This window comes from Myxine glutinosa, chromosome 2, assembly GCF_964187855.1.
Source record: "Myxine glutinosa chromosome 2, kmMyxGlut1.1, whole genome shotgun sequence".
In the NCBI taxonomy this organism is placed as follows: Eukaryota; Metazoa; Chordata; class Myxini; order Myxiniformes; family Myxinidae; genus Myxine; species Myxine glutinosa.
This window is the reverse complement of record NC_136262.1, coordinates 143,663,863-143,677,250: the sequence shown is the minus strand read 5'-3', so window position 1 is coordinate 143,677,250 and position 13,388 is coordinate 143,663,863. Positions and strand designations below refer to the sequence as shown.

At 44.6% G+C, this 13,388-nt stretch overlaps 1 protein-coding gene across 5 annotated transcripts in view; it reads left to right on the top strand.

The window, feature by feature from the left end:
• SH3TC1 (SH3 domain and tetratricopeptide repeats 1) overlaps window positions 1–13,388 on the top strand; it is a 98,200-nt gene that overhangs the window by 16,932 nt on the left and 67,880 nt on the right. For all 5 annotated transcript variants that reach the window (XR_013622395.1, XM_078771764.1, XM_078771765.1 and 2 more), the window contains exons 2-3: window positions 4,925–5,108; window positions 9,451–9,578. Coding sequence is in view for 4 of the 5 variants with exons in the window: in XM_078771764.1 (XP_078627890.1) it covers window positions 4,925–5,108; window positions 9,451–9,578 (312 nt within the window). In the remaining variant the exon portion in view is untranslated. The remainder of the gene's footprint in view (window positions 1–4,924; window positions 5,109–9,450; window positions 9,579–13,388) is intronic.

The following is a 13,388-nucleotide window of genomic DNA, read 5'->3' as shown; positions in this document are numbered from 1 at the left end:
AATGACAACTTTGTCACAAAGCATTTATGAATTAATACGAATAATATTAACAATAATAATAATATTAGTACCATTTGGCAATAATAATAACAATATAACTACATTGTATGTAGAGGAAACCTAATAACAAATGTATAATCCCCACCCTGGTCCAATCACACCTGGGCTTGGTGAAGTAGTTCTTAAAGTTATGTCTCGTGCTCTCACGATTCCGTTGTATTATAATTTATATACAGTACGAACAAATGGAGCAACGTGTTTGGGAGTGATATTTGGCTCCTCGTCAACATTCGTGCTCGGGGCGGTTGCCCCCTCCGCCCCGCCATCACCACACCTATGATTCTATTAACCGGATCCTGCGTCTTTTTTTTTTTTTTTTTGTATACTGAATCGAGGCTCGTGAAAGAGCTAACATTTACTTCACAAAAAAATCAACCAGACAAACAAAATATATAAAAAGAGGGAGCGGAAGACAAGATGGGGAGAGAAGGGGAAGCACACAAACACAACATTTGAGAGCAGGGAGTTGTGTGGGAGGGAGAGGGCTTGGGGGGAGGAGGCGTGGGAAGGGGGGGGGGGTGGGAGAAGTATAAAACACAAGGACACCAAGGACTTCCAGGACAGAAGTTGGTATTTCAAAAAAGTGGAATTGGGGTGACATTAGCGGGGGTAGAAAAGATCAAGGTTTTGGATGGGGGAAGATAAGAGATGGTGGTGAACAGCTGTTTTAAAGACCTGGAGGGTGGAGTGGGATTGAAGAGAGTGAGGGAGTTTGTTCCAGAGGTGGGAGAAAAGAGGAATGAAGGAGTGAAGGTGAGCAGAGAGTCTTGATTTTGGCAGTTTAACCATAAGAGGGTTGCAGGCAGATCTTGTGTGACCTGTAGGAATATTTGCGGGACAGAGCCCAGAGAGAGCTGGGGGGGGGGGCAAGGCCAGAGAGGAGTCGGTAGAAGACGGAAAGACCACCAACCTGCCTGCGGTGAGTGAGTGAGAGGCCCTTGGAGTTAGCTTCATCGCGGGAGATTCCAATGATTCTGAATGCTTTGGTTTCAACAGCGTGAAGACGAGCTAGGTGTGAGGCAGGAGCACCAGCCCAGAGGGGAGAGCAGTATTCCATTGAGCTGCGGATGAAAGCCTTCTATGTCTTGTGAATGTCTAGAATGTCTTGTGTCACGAACATTCTTCCGCTGCTCTCCAGTGTCCGGCAAATTCTAAATGGACCGATGTTGGAACTGGCTATGACAATTTGGGTGACAATTTCACAAATTACCGTGAACTTGGCAAGCGAGCCACTACCTGTACACATACGCCGGCCTGATGGAGATGGCATTGCGACCACAATGTCCATAAATCGTGCTCGATGTCATACCTCATGCTGCCTGAAGTGTTCTATCAGTCGACTGGCAAGAGTTCAAGATAACTGCTGCATCTTCAAGTGAGGCAGGGATTGCCCAAATATCCATCGACAGGCGACACGTAAAGAAAGACATACCCAAAGTCACAAATGTTTCTTTTGCAATGAATCTGGAACAGAATGTAGACCTCTTCAATAAGTTATGACGACGTTAAACAATGTGCAGTGAAACTACAAGTTCAAAATCTGATAGCACAAATTAGCTTTGGTGAGCTAGTGGCACAGGATGAGAAATACCATTCCCAGTGCCGAGTAATATTGGACAATGACAGCAGCCGGAAGAATAAGTCGGCGAAGAAAACGAACACCGAATGGATTTTCTCATGGCATAGCTTTGGTGGAATGACGTATTTGATGGGACAGGTATATTCCTGTTTCAGAATCGTATCACAACGTCCGATGGTGTTGAACATAAAAGAGCAACACTGAAAGCTGGACCCTCGAGCAAGCAGATACTATTACTACCAAAGCCGTACACAAATTTGACTCCTGTGGCGGGGAGGAACGAGTACCCTCTCATCCGTTCCATTGATATGGTACTCTCACAGGTGTCATGTAAAAACTGTCCTCGCAGGTGAGAACAAGTGGCAAAAAGCAACACGCAAGCTCATCAGCAAGGAGATCCATACCAATCTCCTGGGCTGCATTCCATGCAAATTCACAGCAACCAGGCAACTCTGAGGTCACCATCACATGACTTCTGCCATTGCTCCCTGATAAATCCATGTCTGTGGGGATGATTCGTCATTCCATGGATGTTGTCCAGCATGCTGTCAAATTTCTGAACCCTGGAAAGGTTGGATTGGATGTGGAATTGGACAGCATTGAATCAAAAAGGCTGTTTTTCATATTGAGCATAGCCAATTTTAGCATGTGATTGCTTCATGAAGATTTATACGATGACGTCATTGGATTCCTTATGTCTGAAAACATAGAAAAGGACACTACATTCATGTTTTTATGTCAGGAATTGCCGAAGATATGCGACTTCAGAGATTTTCGCAATTCCCGTGGTGGCCCTCCAGGATTTTTCCCATTTATGGGCGTCACGGTTAATATTCAGCTTGTCAATATATCTGAAATCATTTGGTACGTATTAAACACAATCTATGCCAATTTTGGGATTTTTACCACAAAATCCACAATTACTCTCAATTTTCTCACACATCTGCCCCAATAATGTACCCTGTAAGCTCATTGACCGTCTCAGCGTATACTCTAGTCGTAGAGCATGCTGTGTAGCTGTGGTAAAGGTAAAAACCAAGCCCAATCTTAAAAGCACAAGTAAGTGGATGGTCCATTTCACATCAAACACAAATCCCTTTCAGTGTTTCAGTGGTGCCAGGAACCATGTGCCACAAGGACTATTTCAGCATGGTTCCTGACTATATGACAAGATGTGACCACCACAGACCATCCTGTCTCTCTGCTTAGTGTTCCCATCAGAGCAATTGCTGATGTTGCTTTGATTCCAGAAATCCTCCATACTGTGTCGTTTTGACAAGAGCCCATTTTTTTTTTTGTATACAAGATCGAGGCTTCTGTAAGAGCTAACATTAATCACAAAAAACATAAACAGACACATACAACATATGATAAAGTGAGCGGGAGACAAGATGGGGAGAGAAAGGGAAGCACACAAGTACAACAGTAGAGAACAGGGACATCGGGAGATCTGTGGGAGGGAGAGGGTTTGGGGGGAGGGCGCACGGGAAGGTGATGGGGGTGGGAGAGGGATAAAACACATTGACACTGCTAGGATTTCCAGGAAAGAAGTCGGTATTTCCAAAAAAGTGGATCTGGGGTGAATTAACGGGGGTAGAAAAGATCATGGTTTTGGATGGGGGAAGATAAGAGATGGTGGTGAACAGCTGTTTTAAAGACCTGGAGGGAGGAGTGGGATGGAATAGAGTGAGGGAGTTTGTTCTAGAGGTGGGAGAAAAGAGGAATGAAAGAGTGAAGGTGAGCAGAGAGTTGATTTTGGCAGTTTCACCAGAAGAGGGTTGCAGGCAGATGTTGTGTGTCCTGTAGGAATATTTGGGGCACAGAGCCCAGAGAGAGCTGGGGGAGCAAGGCCAGAGAGGAGTCGGTAGAAGACGGAAAGACCACCAACCTGCCTGCGGTGAGTGAGTGAAAGGCCCTCGGAGTTAGCGTCATCGCGGGAGATTCCAATGATTCTGAAAGCTTTGGTTTCAACAGCGTGAAGGCGAGCGAGGTGTGAGGCAGGAGCACCGGCCCAGGGCACCATAATAATTAAATGTACAGTATTTGCAATCCATGTGAAAGTTCTGCTGCACGTTAAGTATACAGGATGTCCCAAACCATGTTAGCACAATCACATCACGTTTACGTCGAATTGTGGTAAAATAAAATTTGGGAGACACAATATGCACCAAGTTTTCACAGGAATAAACATTTTAAGAATAAACAATAAATAAATAATGTAAATATTAAATTATATTTGAAGTACTCTTAAGTCTCTAAACTGCTGTCACCATGGGAAGTGAAGAGATCACATTGAGACACTGGTTTATTCTACATGTTTCGAGTCAACAATGAATCGACCATACATCGCTTCAATCTGGTAATCTTGCAGTCACGACAAAGGGATTACAGTGTTACAATTCTATTTACTATATTATTATTGTTATTAACTTTATTATTATTATTATTATTATTATTATGAATACGAAAACAATACTGCTGTATTAAGAAAACTGGGCTAATTTATCTGAAGCGGCATGAAGGCATGAAGCCTAAGGCCTATACGTCCTGTGTCGTTTGAAGACCCGTAACGTCTATGCTTTCAATATTTGATGGTCATTTTATCAATCGGTTTGTTTGTGTTTCACACTGAATGAAAAACGTAAAGGTAGAGCATGGTGATTGTGATATATGACAGGTTAGACAATATGTTCGGCCTGAACGGCACAGGAATCAAAATGGCGGTGTTTGGAGAGTCAGCCGTCGTACGCTTTTCTGACATCACAGACGTAATCATGTCACATCATCCCTGTCATGTGACCAGATTCTCAGTTCTGATTGGTGTACGTTTGTGAGGGACATACATAATACCGACAGACAAACACTGTTCTAGACGACTTTGCCCTTCGCGCTATGTCGTAAAATGCAGCTTGTGTAGATCAAAAGAGTCGAGTCTTGTTTATCTCTCCTTCACACTCAGAGATTATACGTCACAACATACTCGTCACAAGCTTTCAGTTATCTATGGGGTCAAACAAAAAACCTTACCTGCTATATGGAGGGAAAAGGTCACATTTTCCATGCGGATATTGCAGTTCAGTGAATCACAGGAATTGAACAAAAGGATTCATCATTGTGTTCAGGAACACCTACAACGACGAGCCTTTTGTGTCCAAACATCAAAAAATTATCAGCTCAGGTGTCAACACCTTTTGTAGCATAACAACAATGTATTTCAAACTTCACCTGGACATGCAATTTGTGAGGTGGATAATTCTCACAGGTGCTTTTATCGACGCCCAGCAGATGACGGAAAACAGGAACACGATGCACGATGGAGGTGATAACGATGACGTCACGCAGGTGAAGCAACCCATGGAGGGGCTTGACCAACGTCAGGCCTCAAGTTCGAGGTGCACTTCACCAGAAGGGTGGAATGCTCCAGCAGACCAGGGAATACTGCTGGAAAAACATGACAAATATCCCACAGGTAAGGAGGGCATCACAGCAACGTTTGTCTCCCTGATGTGTTTACATTTACTGCTACCTTTCATGTGAATAGCTCCACAACCACAACTCCACAACTAGCTTTGTTGATGAATAGCAATCTTATTTACATAAAACATTCACTCTTTAACAGGTCAGCCATCTACTAAAACACGACAACATGTTGAACGAGTGTCTGGAACACTACAATGACATGAATGAAGTAATTGTTGTTGTTGTTGTTGTTGTTGTTTATTAGCCCCAGTCAGTTATATTCAAGCCAGAGATCCCTCACATCTATGATGTTGTGTTCTTGTCTTTGTAGAGACAGGAACACACACTCTTCCATAATAATGTTTAATTCTGTGTGAGTTTGCAAGTGTCGTTATTGGTGTCGTCCAGTCTGTGTTTGGCGACCTGGCAGAGTTTTCAGGTGTCGTTATTGGAGTCCTGCAGTCTGTGTTTAGCAGCCTGGCAGAGTTTGCAGGTGTCCAGGTGTCATCATTGAAGTCCTCCAGTCTATATTTCACGGCCTGGCAGAGTTTGCAGGTGTCTTTATTGGTGTCGTCCAGTCTGTGTATGGCGGCCTGGCAGTTTGCAGGTGTCGTTATTGGTGTCGTCCAGTCTGTTTGGCGGCCTGGCAGTTTGCAGGTGTCGTCATTGGTGTCATCCAGTCTGTGTTTGGCAGCCTGGCAGTTTGCAGGTGTCGTCATTGGTGTCGTCCAGTCTGTGTTTGGCAACCTGGCAGTTTTCAGGTGTCGTCATTGGTGTCATCCAGTCTGTGTTTGGCGGCCTGGCATAGTTTGCCGGTGTCGTCATTGGAGTCCTCCAGTCTGTGTTTGGCGGCCTTGCAGAGTTTGCAGGTATCGCCATTGGAGTCCTCCAGTCTGTGTTTAGCGGCCTGGCAGAGTTTGCAGGTGTCGTCATTGGTGTCATCCAGTCTGTGTTTGGCGGCCTTGCAGAGTTTGCAGGTATCGCCATTGGAGTCCTCCAGTCTGTGTTTAGCGGCCTGGCAGAGTTTGCAGGTGTCGTCATTGGTGTCGTCCAGTCTGTGTTTGGCGGTCTTGCAGAGTTTGCAGGTATCGCCATTGGAGTCCTCCAGTCTGTGTTTAGCGGCCTGGCAGAGTTTGCAGGTGTCGTCATTGGTGTCATCCAGTCTGTGTTTGGCGGCCTGGCAGAGTTTGCCGGTGTCGTCATTGGAGTCCTCCAGTCTGTGTTTGGCGGCCCGGCATAGTTTGCCGATGTCGTCATTGGAGTCCTCCAGTCTGTGTTTGGCGGCCTGGCGTAGTTTGCCGGTGTAGTCATTGGAGTCCTCCAGTCTGTGTTTGGCGGCCCAGCATAGTTTGCCGGTGTCGTCATTGGAGTCCTCCAGTCTGTGTTTGGCGGCCCGGCATAGTTTGCCGGTGTCGTAATTGGAGTCCTCCAGTCTGTGTTTGGCGGCCTGGCGTAGTTTGCCGGTGTAGTCATTGGAGTCCTCCAGTCTGTGTTTGGCGGCCTGGCGTAGTTTGCCGGTGTCGTCATTGGAGTCCTCCAGTCTGTGTTTGGCGGCCTGGCATAGTTTGCAGGTGTCCAGGTGTCATCATTGAAGTCCTCCAGTCTATATTTCGCGGCCTGGCAGAATTTGCAGGTGTCGTCATTGGTGTCGTCCAGTCTGTGTTTGGCAACCTGACATTGTTTGCAGGTGTCGTCATTGGTGTCGTCCAGTCTGTGTTTGGTGGCCTGGCAGAGTTTGCAGGTATCGTCATTGGTGTCGTCCAGTCTGTGTTTGGCGGCCTGGCAGAGTTTGCAGGTATCGTCATTGGTGTCGTCCAGTCTGTGTTTGGCGGCCTTGCAGAGTTTGCAGGTATTGCCATTGGAGTCCTCCAGTCTGTGTTTGGCGGCCTGGCAGAGTTTGCAGGTGTCGTCATTGGTGTCATCCAGTCTGTGTTTGGCGGCCCGGCATAGTTTGCCGGTGTCGTCATTGGAGTCCTGCAGTCTGTGTTTGGCGGCCCGGCATAGTTTGCCGGTGTCGTCCTTGGAGTCCTCCAGTCTGTGTTTGGCGGCCTGGCATAGTTTGCCGGTGTAGTCATTGGAGTCCTCCAGTTTGTGTTTGGCGGCCTGGCATAGTTTGCCGGTGTAGTCATTGGAGTCCTCCAGTCTGTGTTTGGCGGCCTGGCATAGTTTGCCGTTGTCGTCATTGGAGTCCTCCAGTCTGTGTTTGGCGGCCTGGCATAGTTTGCCGGTGTCGTCATTGGAGTCCTCCAGTCTGTGTTTGGCGGCCTGGCATAGTTTGCCGGTGTCGTCATTGGTGTCCTCCAGTCCGTGTTTGGAGGCCTGGCATAGTTTGCCGGTGTCGTCATTGGAGTCCTCCAGTCTGTGTTTGGCAGCCTGGCATAGTTTGCCGGTGTCGTCATTGGTGTCCTCCAGTCCGTGTTTGGAGGCCTGGCATAGTTTGCCGGTGTCGTCATTGGAGTCCTCCAGTCTGTGTTTGGCAGCCTGGCATAGTTTGCCAGTGTCATCATTGGAGTCCTCCAGTCAGTGTTTGGCTGCCTGGCATAGTTTGCCGGTGTAGTCATTGGTGTCCTCCAGTCCGTGTTTGGCGGCCTGGCATAGTTTGCCGGTGTAGTCATTGGTGTCCTCCAGTCCGTGTTTGGCGGCCTGGCATAGTTTGCCTGTGTAGTCATTGGAGTCCTCCAGTCTGTGTTTGGAGGCCTGGCATAGTTTGCCGGTGTAGTCATTGGAGTCCTCCAGTCTGTGTTTGGCAGCCTGGCATAGTTTGCCGGTGTCGTCATTGGAGTCCTCCAGTCTGTGTTTGGCGGCTTGACAGAGTTTGGAGGTGTCGTTATTGGTGTCGTCCCATCTGTGTTTGGACTGTAAAAGCTGTCTCCAGCGGATGCGTTAAAGGTGAATACGATCAGACCTTGGGAGTAATTTCTGTCTCGACAATACCTGGGGGCTTAATACCCAGGATGTTGTGTTTATGGTGATCTGGGTATTGATGTTTTTATGTCTCAGTTGACAAAGTCGCCGGAGGCATTATGTTTTCAGGTTGTCCGTCCGTCCGTGATAGGTTTTCGTTACTGCGATAACTTAAGAACAGCTGAAGGGATCTTAGTCAAACTTGGTAAAGGTATGTATAATGATGTAAAGAATAACTGATTAGATTTTGGGGTCACGATGTCAAAGGACAAAGGTCAGAGGTCATGTTAGGTAAGAATCCTGTTACCACGACAACTTGTGAACCAGTGATGGGATTCTAACCAAATGTGGTACACTTATGCAGAATGATGTAGAGATGAACAGATTAGATTTTGGGGTCAAGAGGTCAAAGGTCAAAGTCTGTAATAGGTCTATAACTTGAGAATGGCTAAAGGGATCCAATTTAAACTTGGTACAGATATGTATAATGATGTAAAGATAAACTGATTAGATTTTGGGGTCATGAGGTCAAAGATCAGAGGTCATGTAAGGTATAAATGTGATAACTTGTGAACAGCTGAAGGGATTTAAATTAAAACTTGGTACAAGTACGTATCATGATGTAAACATGAACTGATTAAATTTTGGGGTCAAGAGGTCAAAGATCAGGGGTCATGTCAGGTAAAAATGTGATAACTTGAGAACAGCTGAATGGATTTAAAGCGAACTTGGTACAAGTATTATAATGATGTAATAATGTGGGCAGAGGCATATCGGGGGACGTCGTGACGTCAAAGAGTGTCGTTATAGTTTCTGGTATTATTGTTGATTATTATCCGGTATTATTATATTGTATTTGTAGTTTCTGTGACAAAATAAAATACCTATGTTTGGGGGGTGTGGGGGGGGGGGGGGTTGGGACCTCCCCACCCCCCACCCTGTAAACCCCTGTAGGGCCCGATTTTTTAAATGCCTGAACAAACTTTGATACGTCATGGGTGATGAAAGTTGTGGTCAAGTTTTATCAAAGCTGCGTGTGGTTCTATTTTGGGGTTCAAACCTGGACCCACTTTGACCCCGGTAAGACCCCTCTAGTCCCAGATTTTATAATGCTGTGAACAAACTTGAGTTGCAACATACCAAATATAATTTTCGCCAAGTTTGAACAAAATGCCATCAGCAGTTTCAGAGAAGAGGTTACAAAGTATTTACGGACTGACGGATGACGCCCCATCCCATAAGCTCCCATGAACTACATTCCAGGTGAGCTAAAAAATTTAAGTTGAATCCATGGCAACAATTGCATAGGGCACAGAAGTAGTAGCTCACTTTGCCCTAGTGGTCCACTTTATCCTGATTTCCCCTTTTGGTTATGTCTCCTTATGAATAAAATCAAATGAGAATGTTTACATCATATTCTAAGTGAGCATCATTAATCAATGCTACAGATCTCAGGATGCAACTGAACATTTTCAAGGCTGAAACAGAGGAATTTGATAAGAAGCAGCAAGAACATGTTCGAGATAAGTTGCGATTTCTGGAGACGCAACCTCAAACACTTGTTCATGTTTTAAATGTGAGTATGGCCCAACAGTTTCATTCAGAAAGCCTTCAGCACCAGTGACCTTCATTCATGTTTTTGAAACCATCTTGTACTGATCAATTGCATTATTTTTCTCTGTTCTGTCAAAGGCTCAATAAGGAGCTGTCACATGAAACTTACGCACGCACAAGCAGACAGAGATATGGACAATGCACGACTTTTCAACATGAATCAATCATAGACATTGATCTTGGGAGAAGTAACTTCCTGGAGCATTCTGGGTTATGTTGACGCCATCTTGTGGCGAAATTAACCTATCCTCTCCAAGTGATGCCAAACCATGGCATTCACCCATGCTCTACCTATGCAGTGCCTACCTAAAGAAAGTCTACACCCCTTTCAAAATTTTCACCTTTTGTTGCGTTTTTGCCTGGAATTAAAATGCATTCAATCAGATTTTTTTTTTTCCACCGTTATTTACACATCGTAACCCACAACTTCCAAGTGAAAAACAAATTCTACAAATTTCAGGAAATTAATTAAAAATGCAAAACAAGAATATTTTGGTTCTATAAGTGTCCACCCCCCTTATAATAGCAATTGTAAATTAGCTCAGGTGTAACCAATCACCTTCAAAATCACACACCAAATTAATTATTAACAAATTAAATTAATTTTAGCTCTTACACGAGCCTCAATCTTGTATACAAAAAAAAATTAAAAAATTTGACCTCCACCTGTGTTAAATTGTAGTGATTCTGATTATTTCAGAATAAAATCAGCTGTTCCTGTAGGTTTCCTCTGCTGGGTAGTGCATTTCACACCGAGGAGCACCAAGGGGCTTTCAAAAGACCTCTGGGATAAAGTTGTGGAAAGACACAAATCAGGGATGGGTATAAAAAATATTTCAAAGGCCTTGAATATCACTTGGAGCACAGTGAAGACAATCAAGAAGTGGAAGGCGTATGGTACCACCAAGTTCCTGCCTAGATCAGGCCGTCCCTACAAACTGGCGGACCAAGCAAGGAGAAGACTGATAGAGAAGCCACTGGCAACTTTAAAAGAGCTACAGGCCTTTATGGCAAAGACAGGTCACTGTGTGCATGTGACAACAATTTCCCAAGCATTCCACGAGTCTGGCCTATATGTTACGGTGGCAAGAAAGAGGCCATTACTAAAAAAATCCCACCTTGAGTCCCGTTTGAGGGGTGCATAAAACCACTCCGGAGATTCTGAAGCCATGTGGCAAAAAGTGTTGTGGTCTGATGAAACCAAGATGGAACTTTTTGGCCTAAATGCAAAACGTTACGTTAGGTGCAAACCCAACACAGCACATCACATCACCCAAAGAACACCAACCCTACTGTGAAGCATGGTCGTGGCAGCATCATGTTAGGGGGATGTTTCTCATCAATGTAGATTTTTCAAGTACACCTATATTAGTTGTGTGCATTATCTGTCTGTTTGATTGTTTGTCTGTTTGTATGTCCGGAGCTGACAGGTTACATTTTTACTCTGATCTTCACAAAACGGCAGAGATTGTCATAAGAAAGAAGCCTATTGATTTTGAAGTTAAAGGCCAAAATGTCAACATAGGCCAAAGGTCAATAACTTTGGTGGAATTTTTAAAATCCCCAATTTTCATCTGATTGACTTGAAATCTGAACAGGATTTGCATATCAGGTCAATAAATTCAACCACCAATTATTCTTGAGGTCAACATAGGTCAAAATAGGCCGATTTTCGGCAAAATAGGCCGAAAGGTCAAAATAGGCCGATTTTCGGCAAAATAGGCCGAAAGGTCAAAATAGGCCGAAAGGTCAAAATAGGCCGATTTTCTAAAATTGTCAATTTTCATCCGATTGACTTGCAATTTGAAGAGGATTTGTATATCAGGACACTGAATTCAACCACCAATTATTTTTGAGGTCAATTTGTCTTAAGGATTCCTCAAGTATCATGCCCTGCAAGACGTCTTTCTTGTTAGTTGAAAAACCAAAGATGTTTCAAGTATATTGGTCGGTCGACTTTGTTATTTTGTCTGTTTGTTTGTGTAGGCGAAAGCTGTGGCCACACGGAGTTGTTCTCAATGGCTAGTTTTTATTTTATTCCATTTTCTTTGCCACTGTAATTTAATGTCTAGCGATAGATTGTTGTGTGGTTTATGGTGATGTGTGCCACGAGGGTGATTAAATGTAAAATTAAGTTTAGTTGTTGGCCTCCGGAAATGGGAATCACGCTTCCGCCCTGAGTGCCGTGGAGAGGGGGGTTTTGCCGCGTTCTCAAGCTGAGTCTAACGTGGAGTGCGGTCGCCGGTGTTGTGTAAATTCGCCTCTTCATCACTTAAGACTGTTGTCTTTGGGTTCGGTTGTTATTTGGAGTTTGGACTCGAATGTCCCTAGGACTCGTGTGAGCACATGTTGTTGCTCCTTTTCTTATGTTGTGTTCCCTTCAAACCAAAACATACATTAAACGGTTGGAAGAGAAGACCTCGGGTTGGTGTGTAACTTATATCGGCTGCATTTGGTGTCATGGACAGGATATTTGTTGGAACACATCATTCAAGGGGCAGTAACAGGGAGTCGACAACAATGGCTGAGTATGTGGAAGGTGCGGAGATGGGAGGATTGGAAGCTCGGTTTGAAGACCTCAGTCTGATGGTGGCATGTCAAGCAGAACAGATCCGCCAGCAGGAAGCTCGGGCCAGCACAAGTTCTACCAGATTCATTCCGAGAGACAGGAAAGTGCCAGTCTTTACTGGAACCGACAAATGTGGCACTAAAGTTGAAGAATGGTTGGACATTATTCAGAGTGCTTTTTGTACCTGGCATATACCCAAAGCAGACCAAACAGATGCAGTCATTGACTACCTAAGTGGGCAAGTTCGACAAACTGTCAAACTTCTGCCAGAACACGAAAGGTCAAATATCGAGATGGTTTTCCAGGCACTTTGCAGCGCTTATGGAAACACACGAGACTATTCGTGCTTATGCCTATGATTTGCAAGAAACCGTTCAAAAGGTTGTGCGAAAGGATGGCCGTAGGTTACTAGAGTCAGGACTTGCACTTGAGGAGCAGTGAGCAGTCTCTGTGACCCGGCACTTCGGCACGAAATTAAAATGAAACTATGAGAATCCACAGACATTTCCTTTCCAGAGCTAATGCAGTTGACCATCCTGTGGTCGGAGGAAGAATAAGAATCTAGTGCTGCATCCTTCCGCAATAAGGCTCCGACGGATGTGCCAATTATGGGATCCCCAGAGGTTGCGGACAATTCAGATCTGCTGAAGAAGCCGATGCCCGATAGGTCAACAAAATTACATTTTAACACTGTTGAAACAGAACCAGAGGCCTCCAGACTCACAAGCAAAGTTACAATGGCAACCTACGAAGAGGCACGTGGGTGGAAAAGGAAATTATTTGTGCTTCAAGTGTGGGCAGCCAGGACATTTCAAAAGAGACTGTTCCCTGATCAAGGAAACCATGGACAAACAAGAGTTTTTAAGTATTCGTGGGCAAAGAGGGCAAAGAAGGGTCAACAGGCTTCATTGAAATGGGAAACAACTTTCTTGACAGCTTAAGCTGTTTTCAAGTATCACATTTTCACCAGCCATGACAGGTTTCACATCGATCGGTAAAGCGGTTTCAGAAAAGGGATTTTTTTTAAATATTGGCTTTCAAGCTATTGGCATCATTTTCAAACTTTACACAACAATGGTGTTATAAGACATTTGTAACATTTAGCATCGATAGGGTAAGTGGTTTCAGAGATATAATTATTTAATATTTTCCTTCAATCCAATATGGCTGCCACACCATGTGACCAATGATATTTTCTTGATA